The following is a 26,637-nucleotide window of genomic DNA, read 5'->3' on the forward strand; positions in this document are numbered from 1 at the left end:
TTAATTCCCTTATTTGAATTCTAGGAATTTATTCTATAGGTACATTTGCGAGAAATGACTTTACATACAAAGTTATTCAATGCAGCATTGTGTGTTATAACCAAAGCCTGAAAACAACCTCATTGCCTAATCATTGAGGTTAAAAATTTATGGTAAGCCCGTACTTACTATCTGATACATGAAAAGAGGCAACTATTTACATATTGACATAGAAGAATTGCCAAGATACATTATTAACAGGTAAAAACAAAGTGCAGAAAAATGTATATATCTGTGTTAATAAAGAGAAGGCAAAAATGAGTATTATGTACATAATTGCTTGTGTACTCAGAAAATATCTCTGGAAGTAGATTCAAAATGCTATAAGTGGTTACTAGTAAGGAGAATAACTGGGTACAGAGGGGCAGGGAAGAGAAGAGACTTTTTATTCTATACCTTGTGTACAATTTGAATTTTTTACCAAGCAGATGTATTATCTATTTCAATTAGAAAAAAAATAAAATTAAATGAAAACTACATAACTATAGAATTGTGGTAAATGCTAATAAAGAAAAATACAGAGTAAAAGAGCAAATAACAGGGAGATCCAATACAGACTTGTTTGGGCAGAGAAGTTTCCCTGGGTAAGAGATTTTTAAAATGAAATCTAGGGGATAAGGCATTAGCTTGTGGAACAGGGATAAGGAAGTGGGCAGGCCTGGGAAGAATCCTAAGGCAAAGGAAGAGTTTGTGCAAAGGCCCTGAGGATGGAAGAAATTTGGCCAGTTTGCAGCACAAAAAGACCAATGTGGCTGGAAAGAAGAAAGGGAAAGGGAGTTGGTTGCAAGAGTGGAGAGGTAGGAAAGACTAGTGGTACAGATCCACGAGCTCATGTGAGGGATTTTATTCTAAGGGCAGTGGGAAGGCACTAGAGAGTTCTGAGCAAAGAGTGACATGGTTAGATTGAACATTTAAAGAGTTCGTCTTAGGTGCATCTGGCTAGCTGAGAAGAGCATGTGACTCTTGATCTTGGCCCCACATTGGGTGTAGAGACACTCCAAAAATAATAAACTTAAAAAAGTAAAGAGTTCGTATTAGCTAATGAGTGGAAAATGAATCAAGAGGTGGACAAGAATTGATAATCTAGGAGAGAGTAAAGGATACTGAAAACAAAAGATGATGAAACAGTTCACTTGGACTAGAGTGAATGGATTCTCAAGGATATTAGCACAAATTTCCTGTGCTGTAGAATTGTATATGGGAGAATGAGAGAGGGGGAATAGAGATCACAGGAAAATAATCAGGTTTCCAACTTTAAAAGCAACTGGATGAATAGTACAATTATTAAATGGGGAGTCTTAGAGAAGCAGATGTTGGTGGCAAGCTCGTAAACACACTTCATAATATTTAAAATCTCCCTGAAAAGGGTCCTATGAGGACTATATGACATTCTTTATGCCTATGTTATTAAATAAATAGGTGTTATTATGTTTACTTATCTCTCCTTGGATCCCAGATCTTAGGCGAAAGATGGAGCACTTTCTGTGCAAGAGCCTTTTTCAAATAAGAAAGCATGTTGGGTTTCTTAAATTGCAATAACGAAGTTGAATGTGCTTTAATTAGAAAGGTAATTAGAGACAAATTCCTCAAAAAACATAGCATCTTCATAGGAAGATCCTAGAATCACACAGATACTGTTTCTTATATAACAAATGAGTCTTCGTTTCCCTTAGAAATCGTCCTTGGATGTAATTTTGCTTATCAGAATCATTTCAGTCATACCGCTGGTTAAGGCATTCCAGACAAAATGACATTCATCTTTTTCCCCCCATAGTAGTACTTGAGGATGCAGGAGAGGAATCAGGCATCAGCAACTTTTTAACATCCCCAATATACATATAAAGAAAGAGTTACCCCCCTTCCCCCAAAAAAAGAGTGGGAAGAAGGAAAGAAAGCTACACTAATAGGATCTTAACAGCCAGCTTTGTTCTAATGCCACCTGCTAGGCAACTCTGGCACCTTCTGCCTCTTGAGTGGTACTGATCCTCCCAAAATGCATACCACTAACTTCTAAGGGCCCAGCCAACACCTAGGAAAACACTATAAAATATGAAGCTCCAGGGACCTTCATGAAGCATTTTAAACATACCCATTCCTGATTCTAGAGATACACTTAACAGCAAATGTGGGCAAAGGAATATACACTACTTTGTGGGAAAAAAAGACAACTCAAATGTCCATCACCAGGAACTGTTCACATAAACCAAAGTATATCCATACTAACACATATTATAGCCTGTAAAAGACTTCAAGATGGTGAAACCATTCTATGAAAAAAGGTAAAGCATAAAAAATTTAGTGTGCTTCTGTTTCTTAAATAACTTGGGAGGGGTATATTCACATTTTCTAAATAGAATTTTGAGAAGAAATTGCAAGACACTGGTAATGATGTTTGTCTCTGTATAGGGAATAAAGAGGGCCAGGGGAAATAGAATGGGAAGATGACTTGTTTTTCACCGTTTACCACTGAATAAAATTTGACTTTTTATTATCCATTTACTTTTAATTTTAAAAATTACTTAATAAAATATGTAAATAAAACCACTTTGAAAATTCTCATTCCTGGAATTCACGTCTTATTTGGATGTTGAAAATCATAAGAGGATATGGCTCCCATCCTAGCAAACAAAGGTCAGATTAGCTAGAAGATCAAAAATCTTTTAAAACTCATCAGAAAGATAAGGACGTAAAGAAACATAAATGAACCAACCTCCAGAAAGTGCTCAGTCCTTCATAGAAAAGACAGACCCATGGCTGCTCATATTCCTTAACTACTCTGGGAAGAGGAATCCACCATAGGGGAATAAGAGAAACCACTTGAAATTTAACAAAATTTTAATAGGCCTATGGAGACTGGCATGATATTAGCATTGAGAGGACCCAGGTCCACAGAGAAAGCCTGCACCCACTCACCAATCTTCTCTCTTGTATCTTAACCAAGCACAGGGACATAATAAAGTGGGAATGGAGTGGGTAATAGAAGAGTTGAGACAGATTAGTCCTGCCTTTGAGGTAAGTAGAGCCTGTCCCAAATACAAGATACCCTTTAAAAATGAGGGAGCAAAGGAAGGACACTGAAAAATCCATCAGAGGCACTCCTGAAGGTTAAGAGTGGGGTGGGAGAGCTGGGAGATCCACACCCAAAGTTCTGTGGGCATTATTCCTCAAAAGACTACAGTAGGGCACATACAGGGAATGAGAGCAATACCTCCCCCATGCCCCATTCCAGTGACCAAAAAACCTGGCAGCTAGCTCAGTTTGTCCACATTTTCCACTAGAAAGAGGAGATCTCTCACATTTCCAAAGACCGATTGATGACTTGGCTGTGAAGCAAAGTCAGATCTCTAGAATATTGCCAATGCCCAAAACCCAGGACTTACTGAAGGGAAAGTGCTGATTCTGCCCTCAAAATATTTAAAACTAGTGGCAACGTAAAGCCACAATAAAGCCCAGATCTAGGTCAGATATATATTAGATTAACTGAACCACCACCCAAGTTGGCTTAAAGGAAAATGGGCATGCCTCAACTTGAGGGTAATATTTTTTTCGGTTTCTGGTTTTTTTTTTTTTTATGCAAAACGTCCAGCATACAATTAAATCAAAGGCATGTGCAAAAGCAAGAAAATGAGATCCATGGTAACAGGAAAGGATCAATAGGAGAACTAGAGACAACCCAGATGCTGAATTACCAGTTAGGATCTTTAAAACAACTCTGATTAAAATGCTAAAAAATCTAGTGGAAGCCAAATACTGGAATCGATAGATAGGGTTTTTGAAATTGCTATAATAAATATGCTTTAAAAAATCTAGTGGAAATGTGGACAACATTCATGAAGAAATGGGAAGTTTTAGCAGACATGTGGTAACTATATAAACATAATGAAATGCTGGAAATGAAAAGTACAATATTAGGGGTGCCTGCCTGGCTCAGTCAGTGAAGCATGATCTCAGGATCATGAGATCAAGCCCCATGCTGGATGTAGAGTTCACCCAGAATTCATTAGGTGGATTTAAAAGAAAGCATTAGAGAATTTGGGAATAGCTAATTGGAAAGTATCCAAACTGAGAACAAGAGAATAGAGAAAAGATCCTCTAAGATCTGTAGGGAATATAAAATCATCTAATATATGTATAGGTGAAGTTCCAGAGGAGAAGAGGGGTGAGAGAATATGGAACAAAAGAAATATTTGAAGAGATAGTGGACAAGAAATATCCAATATTAGTGAAAAACATCAACACAGATCCAAGAGATTAAGTAAACTCCATATAAGGATAAACATACCTAGTAATCTGCTGAAGACCAAAGATAAAGAGCAGATGTAATCATGGGGGAGGGGGGTGAACCTACATTATGCACAAATAAAAAAAATAAAAATTATAGATGACTTCTGACCAGAAACAAATGAGACCTGAGGATAAATGTTTTACTGAAAGAAGAAAGAAAAGGTCAACATAGAATTCTATATCCAACTAAAATACCCCTCAAAAACAAAAGTAAAATAATAACATGACAGATAAAACCTGAGATAACTTATCTCTAGAGAAACAATAAAAGAATGCCAAAAGAAGTTCTTCAGATTAAATAGAGTCTAGAAATAACCACACACACAATCAATTGATTTTCAAACAAGATGCCAAGTCTGTCTAATGGGTGAAAAAAAACCTTCTTAAACAAATGTTACTGAAACTAGATATCCAAGTTGAAATAAACCTAATTTTGAACACAAAAATTAATTTGAGATGGACCATATACCTAAATATAAAACTCCAAACCATAGATGTAAAGCTTAAAACCACTGAGATGGATCCTAGACCATCTGTGATCCATTTCAGACATAATACCCCAAACCATAAAACTTTTAGAAGAAAATAAGTTCTTTGTGACCTGGAGGTCATAAAACTATAAAAGAAAAAATTGATTAAGACAGGCTTTATCAAAAAAAAAAAAAAAAGACAGGCTTTATCAAAATAAAAATTCCTGCTCATCAAAGTATCCCAGTAAGAAAGTGGAAAGTGGATAAGCCATTATCTATAACCAAACAACAAAAATCACAGCACATATATCCGTTAAAGGACTTGTATCCAGAAATCATAGAGTAATAATCACAAAAAGACAATCCAATGGGAAAAGACATGAAAGATGCTTCATGAAAGAGATACAAAATGTAAGGTAAGTATATGAAAAGTGCTCAACATCATTAATTATCAGAGAAATGTAAATTAAAATCACAGTTATTTTATACCAACTAAAATGGCTAATAAAAAAAACACTAACAACAGTAAATGCTGACAAGGATATGGAGCAACTAGAACTCTCATACATCACTGATGGGAGTACAAAATGGTAAACCACTTTGAAAAACAGGAAGGTAGTTCCTTAAAAAGTTAAACATACACTTACCATATGACTCAGTAATTTTCTACTCTTAGGCATTTATCCAAGAGAAATGAAAACATATATCCACAAAATAAAATTTTAAAAATTACATAATAATATACATAGCAGCCTTATTCATAATTCCCCCAAGCTGGAAAGAACCTAAAGGTTCATCAATAGGAGAATGGATTAAACAAATTGTGTTATATTTATAAAGTGAAAGCTACTTAGCAATAAAGAATAATTTTATCAATAGACACGATATGTTGAATCTTTAAAGCATTGTAAGTGAAAGAAGAGCGAGATGCAAGAGAATACATACTACATGATTCCATTTATATAAAGTCCAAAAGCAGGCAAAATAAATCATTAATGATAAAAATTAGCAAATAGTCATTGGAGTAGGGAGGGGAGCAGAGATTATTTGAAAGATGCACAAAAGAACCTTCTGGGTTAATGGTAATGTTTTATATCTTCTTTTGGATTATCACAAGGTGTATACAGTTGCCAAAACATCAAACTTAACATGTAAAATGTATGCATTTTATATTGATTCTATGTATCAATTTAAAATAAAGGTGAATGGATGATTCCTATTCCAGGAGCATGTCTCCAAACCTTTACTGACTGACCTATCCTATTTGCTCTCCTCAGGGTCTGTTAAAGGGCTAGGCCCTTGATTATAGAATTTATCTTAAAGGACACACAATTGAGTGTCCCAAAGAAACAGCATTTAGAATCTGTGAAATAATTTTGTTAAGACAATAGTTTATTTCCATTGTTGTCCACTAACCATTTGACCATTGTAAGGCACTGACTTGTGCTAATGTGATTTTAACATGAATAGATAGTACAATAATTAACTTACTCTACTGAAAGCTAGTCAAAAAAAAAAAAAAAGTGAAAATTCTTCAAAGGCATGTAGAATGCTGTCACTCTTCATTAAGCCCATTCTCTGATATTTGCAGCCGTGACCTTTACAATGCTCCAAGCTAGTTGCAGGAGTTTTGGATATAAACTCATTTCCTAAAACAAGAACAAGAACAAAAACAAAAACAAACCTCATTTCCTATCCAAAGAAGGCATCTTTTCCAAAGCTGTTGGACACTCAGGTCATGCTTCCTCTTTTATTAGACAAAAACACTTTAGTATTTGCCCTAATTATGTAAAAATGAACCACAAGGCAGGGTCATATAGTAGGAATTTATTAATGAGCAAACAACTTTGTTCATACCAGGAAGACCAGCAATTAGGTTATAAATGACGAGAGCATGTGCAAAAACTTACAATTTTAGAGCATTGTCTACTGCCCAAGTAGGCCCACAAGAGGTGCTCCATAATCCTGGCTATCATTTTATGCTGTACTCCCTCTGAGCAAATGATGTGACCTGCAGAGGGAGAATACATAGGGGGTCTCCCTGCAAGAGTAAGCTGGGCAATTCAGTAAGTGTGTTTTTAGATTGTGTCCCTCAGAAAACTTAGGATGAAATCCTACTTTGTGTGTTTGCTCACTCTTCAGGAATCCCACCATGGCCCATTGATTCGAGAGAACCGAATACTCACTCTACAACCCCCAGATTCACAATTCTAAGAAATCACCCTTTAATGCGCACTTAAATGGCTTCTAGGGCACAGCTTTGTTCTTACACAAAGAGAAACCAACTTTAGTCATGGGAAGGCAATCTAAAATCTACGAAGATTTCAGCCTAGAGAGCTGTCCAGAGAACTGTCTACTACACAGAACAAGTTAGGTCCCTATGATCACCTTCAAGAAACTTGAATACTCCATGGCAAAAAGCAGGCAGCTTGAAAAGCAAATACCAAACTCTCATACAGGTGCCAAAGACGACACCAAGCCAAGAAATGTTACTCTGTGTATAAGAAACCAACTCAACAGCTCATAACAGGCAAGACTGGACTTCTGAAAAAGGTTTGATGAGAATATGAAGCTTGCTCCTTAACTCTCATTAAAACACTAGGTTGGTTCTCAAATGTGAGACAGAACAAGGCATACTTTGGGTCCTTCTTAGTAGTAGTAGTAGTATCTGAGGTTAACAACAAAGGAAACGTTTTGAATAAAGAGGAACCAAAAATAAGAACTGGTCATTGAGTCTCCAGGGCAATCTAAAGCTGGAAATCCCTTAGCCAGTCCATATAATTTAGCAGGTACTTTTGGCCAGGCTGTCTGTATCTAGTGTGATGAAATGGAGTGTAGTGGTCAAAATGTGTCTCCAGCTCTGCCACTGTCTGGGTGACCTTGGGCAATCTATTGAGTCTTTATGTAGAATCAGGGTTAATAGCTTCAGACAAACCAGCATCACTGCTGCACGTCTAGTGAACAGTGCCTGGACTGAAGAATTCCAGGTTTGAATTTTCATTTTGCCATATACAAAAGAATTACCTCAGGAAAATTACCCACCTTTTTTAAGCTTCTATTCTCTTATAAAATGGATATGGTAACTATTTCACAGGATTGGTTTGTTTTTGAAGTACTCTCTCTCTACACCCAACGTGGGACTCACACTCACAACCCAGATCAAGAGTCACACACTCTTCCAGTTGAGCCAATTGGGATTGTGAGTTTAAAACATATGGACCTGAAGCAGTTGGTAAACACTAAGTTAGCATAATTGTTTATTACATACTAATTCCTTATTTATTTAAGAAAGAAAAACTTCAGGGCATTTTGATTTTGTTGGACACCTTTTGTGTGTCTAGCAAACCAAGACCTCCCAAGATCTGCCTCCTGATCCAGAAGTAAGCTCTGAGCCACATTTGTATTAATGATCCTGTCCCACAGTTGTTTGGTTCTGTCTCACTTATCTGGCACAGTTAATATGTAACACCCAGGGCTACAGGGTAGATGACAGGAAAAGCAGAAGCTATTAGAATGACGTGGATGTACAGATGATACACAATGCCAATTCAGTTCCTGGATCCAATCTCACCCTGCCTTTGGGAGTCTATGAGACAGCTCTGAATCTTTTTTTCCTCCCCTAAATTAGTATTAGTATGCTTATTTGTAACTAGGCTTTGTTTTCCAACTAATCTTCTTTGATCCTCACAATATCCCTATAATACAGACAATAGAGCATGATGAGATGAACACATGGAATTAGACAAGCATGACCCTACCATAAACTCTAATTTTTCAGTAAGTTAATCATCTATGAACCTCTTTTCTCATTTATAAAATAGGATAGCAATGTCTACTTTGTTTTAGGACTGCTTATAAGATACAGAGAATATAAGGCATCTGGCAAGAAGCACTCAACAAGTTATATACTTAGTATCCCCATGTTACAAAAGAAAAATCCATAAGAAACTATGGCTGAGAAATACGGATTTTTTTTTCCCACTATACCGCACTGGGAATAAAAACACGAAAATCCACAGTTGTAACATAAGAATGAAGCAACAGTGAGAAACTTGAAACTCTTTAAGTGCTCTGAATTTAACTCTCAGTGATTAAGTGGAATTGTACATTAACTTGACACAAACAGCTTAATGAAAGCTTTGCTTATAACCAACTACCCTTGTTCAGGCTTTGCACTAACTGGCTTCCCAGATAGATTTCTCTACCTTGGGAAGAGAGTATCTTGCCAACTGACTTGAACACTTCTACTCTGCTTGTCAGTTCTACCGCTTTGGGGTTTTGTGAAATGATTTTCACCAAGGTGGACCACATACCAGAAAACTGACAAAAAACAAGTTGGGCACTTCGCACTAGACCCTTAGAAGACACCAATCCACAAAACCCACTCAGCTAGGGCCCACCTACAGTAAAACCCCTTCCTGAACTTGTGAATTTGCCACAAATCCACTGTCCTTTATGACCTCGAGTGCTCACCTGTATTCCCTCCATGGAACTATACACGTCTGGATCAACTGTCCCAACCTTGTCTACAAACTGTGTTCCATAATCATCAGGGACGGGAAAGGATAGGATTTTAAAAACTATTGATGCCCAGGACACAACCCAAAGCAATTAAATAATAATCTCTATGGCATGCAACCTAGGCGTTAGTTTTTGTTCTTTTGAAGCTTCTTAGTGATTCCAGTGTGTCAGACGGACAGTGGCAATCAGTAGCAACACAAGATTAATACAAATTAAAAACCAATATGGCCCAAGTGTAATTTTTCTTTGACCTACATTTAAGAATATTGTAAATTACCAACATCTCAAAGTTGAGAATTCATGTAATGTGTATTTCACATGCTCCTCTCAGAGCCCACTTAGCCCACAGTAGTCTATTAAAATATTTACCTGGCTCTTGTAGGTAAGATTTGAGATTCCTGTATTACTCAAGACCCCTGGATTACTGTAATAACATGTTTTTGGTATTGTCAGAGCTGCTACACATCAATGTGTGATTTTTTTATATACTAATTGGCTCTTACTGCAAAAATGGCTCCAAACAAGCGTATGTGTGGTTTAATCATAGTCTGAAAACTGCTTTTCAAAAAAAAGGTTATTTTTTCCCATCCTGCTATTGCCTAAAGACCAAGAGTTGCCTTAAAAATGGATTTAATTCCACAAAAACCAAAAAATTAAAACTCTGAAGTTGTCTGTTTACTCCTACAATAGGCACTATTTATTTCCAGTTGAGCATTTCCAAGTTGGCGATTTCATCTTGGGGTAAGGAAATTCCTTAAAATGAACCAGAAACACACCAACTTTATCCCCCAAAGAAACTTGACAAAGTCAAAGGGGCCCACACTTTTTCCTATTCCTGAAGGAGCCAAGATTTTCCCATAATGCTCACACTCACTACTTATCTTCTTAAAGCCCCATATGCCTTCCAATTCCAAGGAGAAATGCTGAGAACAAGTAGATATTGGCTGTTTTGTCCATTTTCAGTTATCACCTATAAAGCAGATTCTGTAACAAGTTCCAGTTGGCTATCCAAAATTCTTTATATTAAAAATTCACTTGAGCAAATAACTAGACCAATTAACTGCAAATTGCTTGGCCACTAGATCAAATCAAATAATGCTGAACCATTTACTCTCAACTATCACATGTGATAGTCTTCCCATGAGGACTGTCCTAATCAGCAAAGTGGGAAGGGCTATTCTTCTCTCATGGCTAGTTTGATTTGATTGGGCAAAACACAGAGCCACATTAGTTGAAACCCTGCATCAACAAATTAAAGATCAGGGATAGTATATAACACTCCTCAAACAGGCATTAATGTAGTCTTTTATGTGGTTTGAAAGCATGACACTGTAGTTAAGATCCACCTTTCCCAGTACTGAATGCTAGGTCATTCTGAGATCCAATTAATATACAAAGAGGTAGTACAATATTGATTGAGCCTCAGATAGAAGAAACTGTGAAATCTCGGACAAGTCACTTAACCTCACTGAGCCTCATTTTCTTCTTTTGTAAAACAGAGCAATTTCTACACCTCTGTAGACAGTAATAGAAGTTAAAGTGCTTTGAAGACAAAAGTGATACATGAACAGGTCCAAATAAAACCAAATTAAATTGTCCTGAAATCTGGACTTGGCTAGAATATCAATGACGGATATCTCCAACTTATGGGGACTTTAAGATAAAACTCTCCCTCCATCCCTCTAGGAGATACTTAGTAGCTTTTAAGGGTAAGCTAAACGGAAGCAATGTGAGGGAGTTTAAATGACTTTTAAAATATTTTATGTTAAAAAATTTTTGACAAAAATCTGAACATCTAATAATATCACTGTTACAACACAAAGAGCAATTTAAATTCAGTGTTCAAGACAGAAATTGGAAAGCTTTCAGAAAATGCTCTGAAGGCTTCATTTAACCAAGTTAATTGTTGGGGATGGTCTCATTCACAGTTCCCTGCAAAGAAACTGAACCAAATCTTGTCATTTTATATTAAGTAGGAACAGTGAATAAGGCACATAATATAGGTGACTTGGGCCACCAATATATCTTTTTTTTAGCTATAAAAATAAACATAAGTAACTAATGGAATAACAAAATAAAAGTTTATTTTATTAGAATTAGGAATGTTCTTTCCCTCTGGGCAACCTGAACAGTCCAGTTACAATGAAAATCTAAGAACAGTTATTTCCACAGCACAGGGTGCTCTATGCACAAAATTACAGGGTTAGGAGCATTTAATCAATTTACCGATCTGATTGTCTCACCAACCCGCCCCCTCCCATCCCCCAAGTGCTCTATACCGGGATTTGTAGCTAAAAGATTTTGTTACATCAAGTCCTTTTCTCTCTTGTACTAAATTTCAGTTCCTAATTGTGGCTGAACCACATTTCACACTGCAGATTCAACCATTTCAAATCAAGTCAGTCAGTCTTGGATCTGTTATATATGTGTGTATGTATACACATGTGTATTTAATATATTTATTTAAACACACATAAAACACATACAATCTGGGTTGCAGCAAATTACACAGAATTTAGAGTTTGATGATATCATATGCTACTCAATTTTACCACTGTGTGTATCCTGAGCTTTGGATCAAAATTTTATTGAAAATCATTTAAAGTCCATCTACTGCTCAATGAATTGTTCAAATGAAGCATGCACTTTCAAAAGACAATGTAACTGCCCTCAAGAAAACTAGGAGACCCTGGTGCTTACCGTGAATAGAGCCCTCTGACAAAAAGACTTAGGTTGGTGAAATAGGGAAGCTGTCATACAATATGGCTTGCCTACCCCAGTTGGGGTCACTGAAGCTACTAACAATGAAAGCAATTAACTCAGGGAATTCTGTCAAATATGGAGATAGCTGTTAAAAGCTTGGAAGTTCAGAAAAGGCCAGTTCACCTTGATCCATAAAAATTAGGGAATGCACCCACAACTGCAATACCCTTAGGTAATATGCCAACACTGAAACTAAAAAGCATCTCTAAAAAGCACAGGTGGGGCTGATATTATGAAGTACACACATTGTTTTTGGATACTTGTTGCAAGGGGGGCATGTAAAGAGGATTTATGACACTGAAACCTAGATACTGCAGTTAACTGGTAAAATTTTTAAAAACACCACACATACACAAAACATTTTAAGGGAGCCACATATATCTAGATAGCAACTCTGGCTGCTTTTCAAAGTTACCAGGGAAAGGAACTCATTCAAGCTTTCTGTTAAAAAAAAAACAAAAACAAAACCAACAATCTCCTTAGTTTTGATAAATGTCTTTTAAGATTGATGCAGTCATTTAAAATAAAGTCAAATGAATGATAGGAGACAGGGGAGAAGAGACTATGAAAGAAGCAGACACTGAGTTCAGATTTGCACCTGAAGTGGCAAGGGAAGGGAGGATAAAAGGTAGGGTTGAAGTTGATCCTAAAGCGACAAGTGGTTTAAGGAAGCAGCATAATATACTCAGCAAACATTCACTGATTTTTGATGGGAAAAGAACAGTTGCAAGTACATCTCATGTAACAACCTTTTTCTAAAAGGAAAAGTAGGGTTGATTCAGCAAAGCCTAACTTAGGCAAAAGGCCAGAGGAAAGTGAATCTACTTCCCAATGGAGTAATAAGATGTACAATGCAAGAGCAGACAAAGCTGCCTCACAAATGGTAAACACTCCCTAGGCGCAAGACATTTAAAGGAAGACAAAGAGGTCGCGAAAACTGGTATTTGATATTAAGACCTCTTGATCTAGTTGCCTAGTTCACTCTGCACTCCTGTATAAAACTGACAGATTTAGGGATGCTGACCTGTTGAAAAATACCACAGCCAGAATGGCCTAAACAGGTATATAGTTAATAAAACCACCACCATCCTTTACTTTTAACATAGCTCTTAGTAGAAATTTCATAAAAATGGACATCACAGCTAAAATGCATTATTAATTCTCCTATCTGCTGACAATAGAAAAGAAGCAAACTCAGTGATTTCTATTTAAATGCACTAGATGGGAATATTATGTTCTAGGGGGTGTTTGCCTTCAAACTGAACCCACAGCAACACACACAAGCAATTTCAGTATCTGCCATTTTAAATTCACAATCTGAAACTAAGTGAATGGCTATTTATTTATATTCATATTTAAAGCAAAAACATTCTATTTGACACCCTAATGTAAAGAAGGGGTGAGAGAAGAGCCATAACTAAAATCGTAAGAGGCTCAAAAGCAGCAATTAAGGAAAAAAAAAAAAAGGAAAAAAGTTGAAATGTTTCCTCTGGATGTGAGAGGGAGCATAGGAAGCCTTCAGGTGTGTGCAAGACACGGGCACACAAAGGCTTAGGTAGATGAAAGAGGCCGTGGAGGGGGAGGAGGCTGGGGACTGGGTCATTCTTGAAAGACAGCACAAAGCTCCCTGTTATAGCCCTTGTCAGGCCATGGCATGGGGCGGGGCTTGAGCTCCCTGTCCCTGATCAAGAGCCGGAATTCAAGGCATGAGGCCCATGGCCACTAACGGACACATCAAAAGGAAAAAGGGCAAAGTCATCTCAGGAAAGTAAAATCAAAGAGCTCTAGTTAGGTCTTCCGGAGGTGCTAAACCAACACACCTTTATCCCAACCCTCAACCCTGGAAAGATAAAGCAAACTGAAAGAAAATGCACAGCAAATAGACATAATCTTGAAGATTTTTAAAGAATAAATATTTTTTGTAATTAAACATTATGCAAACACGTGCCACGCTTGCTTTGTCCATGCATATGCGCTATATACAATTTTGAAAAATACTGTGTTGTCCTCTTGTTTTAAAAGTCATATACAAAGTTTTTTTTTGTTTTTTTGTTTAATTCCTCTTGCTGCCTACCCCCTTCCCTGCCCCAAGAATTTTCTTTACAAGGAACTAATTCACTAATTCACTCATGACCTTGGGGTATGAGAGAAAGAGAGTCAGTCTGCGTGTGTGGGTGTATCTGTATGTGTAGGGGAGGAAGGGGAAGAGGTCCTTTACCAAAGTACAACAAAATGGCTGGTTTGGACATGAAAAGCAGTGTCAAGGAGCTGTTTTAAATTTTAACTGTACTATACTCAGGAAAAAGAAAAAGAAAAAAAGGAGTCAGCTTTGAGAATGAAGCTACGTTACAAGTTAAAGTTGGAGGGCTTTTAGTGTGTCTGTCACACTTTTGTTGGCGGCCTAGAATACTGTTGTACAATGGTTTATCTACCTTTTTTTATTACAATATAATTTACTTAAACTTTCCGTTAACAAAACAGAATTCTGGTACTACAGACCAGAGGTGTCAGAACAGGCTTAGTGCCTCCTTGTTTGTGTTTGTTTTGTTTTAATTGCATGAGCACTCTAGATGGTAAAGTTTTCAGAGTTCATTTTATGCAGGGCCATTCTCAGTCCTCAATGTACTCCCACAGATCTTTTTCATAGCCTTCATGCACATGCTGTAACAAAACCCTTCGTCGACTCTCACAGTATCTGCAATCAGAGGAAACAAAACAAAACAAAACAAAACACTTGTCAGCCTCCAGTAATAAAAAAAAAAAAGAGGCATTAACTTATTCTTTTAAGGCACCCCTACAGTTTATCCAGACTGGGAACAAGCACTTGTTTTTTTTTTTAATAGGTACATTTTCAGGTCTAGATGTACACAACAAATCATTTTCTAATTTTAAAAAGGTATTCTTCAAAAGTTGTGAATCCCAGTTTTGGAGATTAATTTTAGAGTAACAAAATGTTAGAAATTCCTAATCATATCCTGTCATTCTACAGATAAGTAACTGTTTCAGAAAAAAAGTAATTTTAAGGGTTACTGACTCACATCTATAAAATCTTTGTTAACTGTGAAAGTGACTATAAACACAATGCAGTAGCTACAGTTGACTAAGGGAAGTGAAAATATTACTTGGGACTACATCTCCAAGTCTTCCAAATGCCCAAAGGTTTCTACTACTATTAAAAAAGATACTAGTTTTGGTAAGGAAACAACTTTGGGAGAACAGCTCCACGTTGAGAAAGCAAACATTCTGCATCTTTAGCTTAAGAGGTAGCATGCTTTGAAGTAACCTCTACCCCTAGGACACAGTAATCCTCTCCTTAGGAAAAAAACAAATCTAATAAAAGCTCTAAAGCCCCAGGCTAGCACGAGCACTCTAATCTCACCCCTCCTCCTAATAGCCACTTGCCGTTTCTTAGGTTCTTTCTTCCTCACAATGTGGCAACTAAGCAAATAAAGCTAAACGGAAGAAGCAGAACCAGTGGGATAAATGCTTGACTAACACCACTATCTGCAATGGGTTGCCCAAAAGACAGAAGAAATCTGTGGCAGCAACGGGGTTATTGGGTACGTTAAATCCAAGTTTCACTATCATCAAACTTCCCCACTTAGTGGCACACAGGCAGCAACTTTAGCTCAACAACTGGTCAAGAAATCTCACCTGTACTTATCTTGTACTTTCTGCTTTATATCCTGCAGAGAATCTTGGGAAATATCTCGTTCGAGGTAGCCCGAAAGCACCTCTGTGGCATTCTCTAGATCTGCTTGGTTATTCTGCAAGAGAGGAGGAGGAATACAGAGTAATTCTGGCTTAGATGAAAGCTGAAAGACGTACCATCTTGTTGGCTTCCTCGCCTAGAGAATGCTCTCAACAGTGACTCTGTAATTTTCACAGGTGGTTTCTGTACCTGTCAGCTCTTTATCACTTTCACCTCTAACAACCTGTTATCTCTTTCCTAGTATAATTTTTTACATGGTAAAAGAACAAAAGATTCATCCATTACCTCTGGAAGAATATCAAGAGAAAGTCCTAAAAACAATCAGGAAAAGTCTTTTGGAATATTCTACTTCTGCAAACTGCTGTCTGCTGAAATTCAAAAAAAGGAGGGAACTTACAGAAAAAATATAAACCCATTCCTGTTTATAGCTGGCTGCACCTACTTCTTGCAACAACCCATGGAAGATTAAAATCGTTATCCTTTAGTACTATGGCTAGTCCTATACACTTATCCATCTAAAACACCGTATCTCTTGCCATTTACGGGCATCAATGTTTTATGCATCAATTTTTAACATGCAGTGTTATGTTAGTTTCAAGTGTGCAATATAGTGATTTAAAAAATTCTGTACATTACTCAGTGCTCATCACAATAAGTGTATTCACCATCTGTCACCAAATAATGTTAATACCATCTTACTGATTATATTCCCTATGCTATATTTTTCATCTCTATGATTTATTTATTTTGTGAGTGGAAGCATATACCTCTTAATCCCTTTTATCTATTTCACCCATCCATCCCACCCACCTCCTCTCTGGCAACCACCAGTTTGTTCTCTGTATTTAAGAGTGGGTTTTTTTCCCCTTTACTTCTTTGTTTGATCATTAGTGTTTCTTAAAGTCCACATATAAGTGAAATCATATGGTTACTTGTTTTCTCTGACTTAATTTACTCAGAATTATTCTCTCTAGGTCTATCCATGTAGCAAATGTTAAGACCTCATTCTTTTCATTATTGTGCATCAATTTCAAATGACCACTCTACTTGAAAAACCTTACTGCTAAAAGCCCTCGTTAGTCACTACTTTTCCACCAATAGTAACCACCATATTAACTTCTAATATCTTATATTAGTTTTGCCTGAATAAAGCCTTTTACTGAGAACTTATGATGTGCCAGTTGCTATATAAGCAATATACATGTATTATTTCACTTAAAGCTTGTTAACATTTTAAAGATTTTTTTTTGGGGGGGGGGGAGCAGAGAAAGAGAACACAAGCAGGGGGAATGGTAAGCAGAGGGAGAGGGAGAAGTGGGTTCCCTGCTGAGGAGGGACCCTGACTCAGGGCTCAATCCCAGGGTCCTAGGATCATGACCTGAACTGAAGGCAGATGCTTAACCAACTGAGCCACTCAGACAACCCAGTATCATCACCATTTTAAAATAAAAATATAAATGATGTTGAGTAATTTGCTCCAAGTCAATAGAGCTAAAAACTGATTAAGTCCAGTTTCAAATTCAGGGCTGACTCTAGAGTCTGCACACTTAATCATTAGCTGGTTAAACCACATTAATTTGAATGCAGTTTAGGACAAGATATCTAAATTCTGAGCAGATAGAAGCTTTTAAAACTCTATATATCTTATCTATGAAAGACCAAGTAGTCCTATGACGGGGGTTTTTCTTCCCCACTCAGTAGCTATTCCTACCTCAAAGATAATGGACTGGTTATTCTTTTTGAGGTAGAAAGCGAAGACATAAGTGTACATGAGTGTGGCACGACACTGGCAGAGGACATCAACTGCTTTCTTCAGGAATTGCACCTCAATCCAGGACATGTTGTGCTGTTGCATCTCCTCCATTTTCTGCTTCACCTGAGCATAGAGTTTGTGCTCAAAGCGTAGACTCTGCATGTGGTTCATATAGCGATTACAGTAGAACAGGTACCTCTGCAGGGCTGCCCTAGATCGCTGTCCCATTAAGAAAAATTAAGGAAATGTAATTATAACAAATGTATCAAATACACACAAAAGCTAATACCATATTTACTGATGAAACAGTACAGGTATTTAGGCTAAAATCAGGAGCAAACACATCTCTTGCCATCTTTTGCTATTTAATACTGCTATGAATATCTGATAGCTATACTTCCAATATGGCAGCCATTGGCCACCTGTCACTATTTAAAGTAAAGAAATTTCAGTTCCCCAGTGCTCAACACGCATGTTTGGTCAGTGGTGATAAAGAACATTTCCATCATAGAAAGCTCTACTGGATAGCACTGTCTGCAGTATGCAGTAAGTAAACAAGTAAGAAGTATCAACATTTCAAAGTAGAAAACAACAGAGAGGCAGCCAGACATCATATAACTCCTCATATAATACGAGAAAGAAAGTATACAGTATCACCATGTAGGTGATACTCCCCAATGGAGTCTGAATTCAAGTATCTAGAATTAACCACCAGTTTCAGGAAAAACAGAGATAAAAGAGCCTATTAAATGATACCAGGAAATTACAATCAACAAAATCCAGAATATGAAAAATTCTCTGGGACAAAATGACTTAGCTTCCTCAACAAATAAATGGCAATGTGGAGGGAAAATAGGAATGGAAGACCTATAGAATAGGGAATACTCAAGAGGTGTCAATCAAATCTAACTCCCTGTGTGGATCTGATTTGAACCAACTATAAAAGAAAACTTATGAAATAAATGGAGACATTTGAACACTGGATAGTTAATATTAAAGTTTTGCTTTAAAAACATAATATATATACAAAGATAATAATGGTATTGCAGTTATATTAAAAGTGTTTTAAAGATACATGAAGTATTTTCTGATCTAGATTTGTTTTATTTATAAGGCTGCAAAAATAATTCACCCTGGTCTCTCCCAGTATACTGTCAATCTCTAGAGATGCAACTTTTTGTTTTTATTTATTATTTATGTTTAAAAATATTTTATTTATTTATTTGAAAGAGAGAGAGAGAACATACAAGCAGGGAGGAGGGGCAGAGAGAAAGGGAGAAGTAGACCTCCCCAGGACCCCAGGACCCTTAGGATCACAACCTGAGCCAAAGGCAGACACTTAACCAAGGGAGCTACCCAGGCACCCCAACGTAGGTAACAAGTAATACTGTTGTCTCTAGTGCCTAATATGCAGAACATGATTAATAAATGTTTGTTAAATGAAACCACTATGAAAAGGTTTCTTATCACACATGCATATTTTTTACTATCATTTCCTCCTCCTCTCTTTAGGCCTGAGAGACTACAAATAGCACAGACACTAGCAGGCCCTGAGGTTGGGCTCCAGCTTTCAAATACTAATCTGAACCACATAATTAGTCAACCATGAGGTTCTTCTATCATACAACACCAAAACATCTCAAAAAATCTAATATTACTATTCAAGAATCAGACAGGTATCAAATCAAAGCTTACACAATGGAAAATTATATATGTAATTGTTATTAGATTAAAAAGCAGATTAAATATTAGCTTTAATATCTTTAATATTAAATGGTAATCTTTAGTATTCATTCAACAGTAATCTTTAATATTAAAGATTAATATTAATAAATATGTGTTAATCTAAAATTATGTTAATCAAAATATAATATGTAGAAAATAATCTGCTTGGCATTTTATCTCCCCCTCAAAGCATTAATATTTTCAAGCCTGTCATATTTCAAAGATCAAATGGAAAAACAAAACTACCATATTAAAATACATGATATGTTAGAGGACTTGATTTAATAATTCTAAAATAGCTTCTCACTAAAACACCTCTAAAATTCAACATGAAAGAAAACCCATACCACCATTGCAAGTAAGACCAACTTTTAAATCAAATGCCAGAATCTGGATTGAGAATGCAGTGAGTGATAACCTGAAAACACTTTGGAAAAAAATCCAAAACAACAAACCTGACTGCCTAGAACAGGGGTAAGCAAACTCTGGCTTGTAAGCCAGGTCCAGCTGCTGCCTGGTTTTGTAAATAGAGTTAACCTGGAACTTTGTCCAGCTTCTGTCCATAACTGTCATGCCTACTCATCTGAGTCTACAGCTGATTTAGCATTACAAGAGCAGAGGCAGAGTTGAATAGTTGTCAAGAAACCATACAGTGTGTAAAGCTGAAAATATTTACTGTCTGGCCCTTCACAGAAAAATCGTATTGACTCTCCTGGTCTAGAAAATAAGAAAATCCAAATGTCCACCAAGATTAGCACTGTGGCATAGTATATTGAGTCAATAACTTTCTACAACACAGGTATACCACCTTTCCAGGGTACTCAACTACCATCTCTGTTCTTTCTGGACTGTGTGCCAATCTTCTAGTACTTTTTAAGGCTACATTTCCCAGTGAATACTATGCCAGAATATGGGAGTAGGGAAAGTTAGGAAGGAAGAGGCCAGATGGGTAGGTAAGGGTGTGTTCCATTCTGGGAGGAACAGTGCCCACTAAATAAACAAACAAAACCATTCCTACAAAATCTTTCTCTGTACACTCACAGAATCAAAGATTCTAGTTTAGTCCAAAAGATGCAAACTAGAAAAATAACGTGTTCCAGCCTCTAGAATCTACATGTTAGAAACTAGCTTAGAAGCTATGCATAGTACAAGTGAAAAAAAAAAAAAAAAAAAAAAAAAAAAAAAAAAAAAAGAAGCTATGCATAGTAATACACCCTCCCTGTGGATCTCTGAAAGAGAGTCTACCAGCACCCAAATGAGGCCAAGGATAACCCATATACTTTTCTCTACTGGTAAATACTGTATCTGGCTAGATCTAGCTAGATTACTCTTCATTCAATGGTAAAAATGAAAAGCCGATACCACAGTAATGAGGAAATACAATGTAGCTTAAAAAAAAAGAACATTTCTCTGTAGACTCAGGATAACCATTGTCAGAATTAGAATCAACTTTAGAGAAATTTATGGTTTCTTCAACAGGATTTAAGACAATCATGACTATTTAAAACAGGAGGAGAAAGCCTTAAGGGAAAAAGGCTAAGATTAAAACAAACAAACAACAGCAGAAGGAGATGCAATGAAAAATTGAGCTAAAAAAAAGAATATAACAGTAGAATCAAGTCCAAAGAGGGGGCTGGAAAAGCATGACTGCCAATATAGAACTTTTTTTATATTAAAACTACATGAAATTTTAAAAAAACTGCATGAAATGATGCATCTCAAATTGGAGTCTGTGTATACTCGATGGGAGTGGGGTAGGGAAGTCAAATGATCTGGTCTAAATAGACCATAGGATTTAAACATATTTTAAAATCTGACAACAACCTAAAGAAAACACACTCTGGGATCCTCTCAATGAACTTATAGCAAAGAACTGAAGTTTTATTTCAGGTCTTACATTTGTGAAATGGCTAAAATTGGCCTTAAGCAACATTAATGGTACTGAGCTAATGAGGAAAACATGTGAAAACGAATAAACCGATAAATTCTGATCAAATCAAATCATGATGCACCACAGGATTAAAGATTTGCAATTACTGACATCTAGAAAGTCAGTGGGAAAACAAGTTGCCACATGGCACTTAGTAGCATAGTAACATTCATTTAAAAAAACTTGGGCCACCCAGCAGTTTATCAGTAGTGATTTAATTCCAACAAACAACTTACCTGTCAAACTAATTTTAACTTGGGTCTCACAGATTTTATTTTCTTGGTTTGGTTATATAGTTGTATATGAGCATAAGAGTTTACACAGGTGGTTTTATGTTGAAACGTATTTAAGTAATATTTAAATCAACATTGGAATTTTTGGGGGTTTTTTTCCTTTAAAAGGATCACAGATATTGTGAGCATCTGTGAAACACCACCCATCATTTATAAATACAAAACACCATTTTCCAGCTTTTTAAAATAGTGAGACACAAAACTCTCATCTCTAACAACATGATAGACTAAGTTATATATATTCTTTTGTGTTTACGGTATTCTTAATTAGAAATATATTTTAAAAGAACATTTAAAAAGTAAAAAAAAAAAAAAGCAACAGAAGTTGTGAATGATAGCAAGGAAAACCATTTGAAAAGAATATTTTTGGGACAACTGGGGAATTTCAATATGGAATAGATGAATATAAGGAATAAATTCCAGGATTCTACAATTATGAAAGAATTACCAGGCTGAAAGAACTCAAAAATGTTGATGATCATAATCCACACTATTTTTTTACTTTGATTTTTTAAAAAATTTTATTTATTTATTCATGAGAGATACAGAGAGAGACAGAAACAGAGACAAAGGCAGAGGGAGAAGCAGGCTCCATGCAGGAAGCCCAATTCCCAGGACCCCAGGATCACACCCTGAGCTGAAGGCAGACACTTAACTGCTGAGCCACTCAGGTGTCCTTACACTTACTGTTTAAATCAGAAAAAGAATAGAATAGAATAGAATAGAATAGAATAGAATAGAATAGAATAGAATAGAATAAAGAGAGAAAGAGGAAAGGAAAGGAAGAAAGGAAGAAAGAAAATTAGGAGATCCCTGGGTGGCTCAGTGGTTTAGCGCCACCTTCGGCCCAGGGTGTTATCCTAGAGACCCCGGAATCGAGTCCCATGTCAGGCTCCGTGCATGTAACCTGCTTCTCCCTCTGCCTGTGTCTCTGCCTCTCTCTGTGTCTCTTCATGAATAAATAAATAAAATCTTAAAAAAAAAAAAAAAAAAAAGTAAATCCTTCTACAATAGTGAGTTATACTGCTAACCAGTAATAGGGAGTGAACTCCCCCTTCTTGAGGCAGTTCATTCTAAATCAGTTCATCTGTAATCCTTACCACTTCTTGATGAATAAGGAGGTTAAAAAATTAAAAAGAAGTAAGAATGCATAAAACAGCAGTAAAGCTATTTAACAAATACTGTTCTCTAGACTCCTTGCTAGGATGAGAAAATCTTTACACTAAAACCTGGAACAGCACTACACGACTAGATTAATTAAAAGAAAGCAAATAAACCTATAAACAGGAGCGTTACTGATATGTATTTTAGATAAGATTCCCTTTCTAAATGTACATAGATACCTGGTATTTATTGGAGTGTCTTTCCACAACTCTTTCAGAATTGGAAACTTCTGCTAAATTATTCCCTAATAAACATGTAATGCACATTCCTGTCCAACTGTAACCTGAAAAAAATTTACTTACCTCCTGTGCATCTCTTGCTGCCTTTGCATCATCCTCATTATAGCGGTTACAGTTGTACCTTAAAGTAAGTTAAGAAGATTCATAAGGCCAAAAATCAATGAAAAGGGAACAAATTACAGAATTTTAGTTTGGATTCAGAGATTATCTAGAAGCAATATTCTCCTTTATACAGGTAAACTGAAGTGTTTAAAATGCCCTGGGTTCTACCATTATGGCAGAATTATAAGCTGAAAGGAACTCAAAGCATTGTTGGGATTCCCTATCTTCTGAAGTACTTTATTCCAAAACAGCTCATTTGTAATCATTAGAAAACACTGTCACTGTACAACTTCCATTCCTGACATTTGTACTTCTAACTCAGTTTTTGAAGAAAGAGGTCTTATTTTCTAGGTTGTCTGTTATTTAAGCCAAATATTCCCAATTTTTCCAGTTACTCACCTTCTTATCTTTAAAACCAAAGAGAACCAGTAATTGATAATACTACTATGTAACAGTTGCTATACTATATGCCTTACCTGCTATTATAATTTACAAGAGTCACTGAAAACTGAATGACACACAAAATGAGAGGCAGGGGAAACGTGCCTAAAAGTCAGCTCAGAGTAGAGATGAACAAGACTGGCACTTCCCTTGTCCTGATTACTCTACCTCTGCTTTTCTGGGAGCCTACATTATGGGAACAGCTGATACTTGCGTGCTTACTACATATCACCCACTTACTACTAAGGCTTTTAAATATACTATCACATTTAATTTCCTGAACGACCTTATGAAATGTGTATTATTATCCTCATTGAGTAGACGAAGAATTAAATTTTGAGTAGATAAGTAACATACTTAAAGGTCATATAACTACTAGAGTTTCAGAGCTAAGCATTAAATATGCCTGTCTGACAACTGAGGGCCATACCCTTAACAATGGACTATACTGTTCACATGCTGTAGTCATGTCTTCAGATTTAAACAGTAATCCTTTTATTTTTTTTTTAATATTTTTTTTATTTATAATAGTCACATAGAGAGAGAGAGAGAGAGAGAGAGGCAGAGACACAGGCAGAGGGAGAAGCAGGCTCCATGCACCGGGAGCCCGATGTGGGATTCGATCCCGGGTCTCCAGGATCGCGCCCTGGGCCAAAGGCAGGCGCCAAACCACTGCGCCACCCAGGGATCCCAGATTTAAACAGTAATCCTTTTAGATCAAAAGGAAGAATTCTGAATTTAATTTAAATCTTGTTAAACATGAATCATTGTTCCAGCTTGTCAAGTTTTCCAGGATTTTAATGATGTATATATTTAATATCCTTCTATGATGTTATCCAAAATGTATGCGAGATTCTCTAGTGCAAGAAAGTCATCGATAAAACAGACCAGAGAAGCAGCACAGTTTACGTGAATAAAACAGATAAGCACAAAACCTTTCAGCAAACCTTGGAAGTATTCCATTAGGAAGACCCAAATGCGTTACCTCTAACTCCCAGGAAATGGTCATTCAATTACTCTCAAACATCCCTGTGTGTATTCATAGTTTAGGCCACAAACTTCTCAGCTCACACTGAAATACCTTGCTGAGATCTACAAAACACTCCCTAACCCATTATCCTAATAATACTATTTGATTCTGGGATTTGACATAAGAGAAAAGTTATATGGAATCAAGCACAAACTTTAGAAATTTGGGATTATATTTCGTCTGCTTTCAGTTTTTGGTATTTCTCCATTTTCCTTAACTACTCAGTAAAATAACCAACAATGGCTTCCTGATCTCCTCTTTCAGTTTTTAAAGTAATCCAGACCATAATTCACTTGAGTCAGATTTATTCATTCCCCCCCAACTTGGGTTATGATCTTCTCTTACAAAAACTGCTTTACTCAATTTAGCCCAAAGATCGGTTCTCCTTGCCTTTTACTGGTCAATTATTAACTGTCAACTCTTCTTCCTAATATATCTTTAAAATTTTCCTCTTGATATTTTTAAGATATTTATCTGCTTCAACTCCTTCTGGACTTTACTCAGCCAAAATTGTTAAGGACTTACAGGCCAGGAAAGCAGAGAGAATTAATTTATACTTCTAATTCAGATGATGGATAGAGCTACTTAGAATGCTATTTTGAGGATTCTGAGGCATTTTCAGATTTAAATAAGGAAGCACAGCATGATTCATTTGCCATGTTAGCTATGGGTAAAGGCAAGGCACAGGAAACATTTCTGACAACCCTGGTCCAGGCCATTCTTCATTCTCCTGTATTCAACATTAATTTTGTTTTTGTTGAGTTTTCAAAACAGCTTCTTTAAAATTTGAGTTAGGATCAGAGATTTCCTTACATATACAAGAAGTATCTTTAGCAAGAAACGTATCTTTTAATAACTCTTCTCCATTCATTAGGCTTGTTGGTTTAAATATTTAGTTTCTGGGAATAGTCTAATCCCCGTTTGCTTTTTAAATCCAGAGTACCTGTTGGGCTAACCCCCAAACACCCTTCTCCTAGGCATTAGCAGTAGCAAAATCACTTTCTTTATTTCCACATAACCAACTAGTTTTTACCTAATTCAAAATTAATTTCAGGCAAGTAAGCTCTCTCACTATTCCTTGAATGAAACTAATAAAAGTTCCAATGAAACTAAAACACTTGCCATTGTCTTAAGATGAGATCCTCTAGACAGCCCGGGTGGCTCAGCGGTTTAGTGCCGCCTTCAGCCCAGGGCCTGATCCTGGAGACCCAGGATCGAGTCCCACATGGGGCTCCCCACAGGGAGCCTGCTTCTCCCTCTGCCTGTGTATCTGTCTCTCTCTCTCTCTCTGTGTCTCTGATGAATAAATAAAATCTTTAAAAAAAAAAAAGATGAGATCCTCTTCCTGTCCCAAACCTGCAATTTCTTCCCCTCCCATTCAGTCTCTAGAAAGCAGCCACAATTCTGAGGTAATGTATGTAAAGCACATAATACAGAGCCGTCTCATCTAAATTACAGATCTAATCAGATCACTCCCCATTTAAAATCCTTCTGATAGTGTCCAAACTGCTTTAGGTCCCAGTCTACTTTCTAACTCTTTTTCCATGCCCCACAACTTCAGAGGGGCCACAAGCTGAAACGCCAATAAAGTGGGTAACACAAATACGTGGAATGGGTCATTTGCATATTACAACACTCAGAAATACTTTCATTTTTACCAGGAGATGTGCTAGCTGCCTTTTTTTCTTAAAACTCAAGGCATCACAAGTCTAACTTGCATTTTCCTAAACTGCTAAGAAATATGCACAAAACAAAGATATTATCTCTCCTAAATATAATGGCATCTTCTAAATATAGTGTCATGATGATACATGCAAATGCCTTTAAGATTCAGTCTTAGGGGAATACATCAAACTAGAAAGTAAAGGCCTCATCTTTGGGGCTACTAATCAATTCCAAACAAATGTTGCCAAGGAGGACTATGTTTCAAAGAGAGGCTAAAAATCTGGATTGGTTAGGCAATTTTCCAACTTTTTTTTTAAAAAGATTTATTTATTCAGAGAGAGAGACAGAGACACGGAGAGGGAGAAGCAGGCTCCGTGCAGGGAGCCCAACGTGGGACTCGATCCTAGGTCTCCAGGATCACACCCCGGGCTGCAGGCGGCGCTAAACCACTGCGCCACCAGGGCTGCCCAATTTTCCAACTTTTAAAGTTAGGGACACATAGCATA

At 36.7% G+C, this 26,637-nt stretch overlaps 1 protein-coding gene across 2 annotated transcripts in view; it reads right to left on the reverse strand.

Moving 5' to 3' along the window:
* Positions 1–6,605: 6,605 nt before the first annotated feature.
* The window catches only part of ARIH1 (ariadne RBR E3 ubiquitin protein ligase 1), a 130,864-nt gene continuing 110,832 nt past the window's right edge, over positions 6,606–26,637 (reverse strand). For both annotated transcript variants that reach the window (XM_041740018.1, XM_041740017.1), the window contains 4 exons: positions 22,957–23,014; positions 17,501–17,761; positions 15,732–15,844; positions 6,606–14,772 (listed from right to left, as the gene is read on the reverse strand). In XM_041740018.1, the coding sequence (XP_041595952.1) occupies positions 14,688–14,772; positions 15,732–15,844; positions 17,501–17,761; positions 22,957–23,014 (517 nt within the window). In that variant the 3' untranslated portion in view covers positions 6,606–14,687. The remainder of the gene's footprint in view (positions 14,773–15,731; positions 15,845–17,500; positions 17,762–22,956; positions 23,015–26,637) is intronic.

This window comes from Vulpes lagopus, chromosome 2 (assembly GCF_018345385.1).
Source record: "Vulpes lagopus strain Blue_001 chromosome 2, ASM1834538v1, whole genome shotgun sequence".
Taxonomy (NCBI): Eukaryota; Metazoa; Chordata; class Mammalia; order Carnivora; family Canidae; genus Vulpes; species Vulpes lagopus.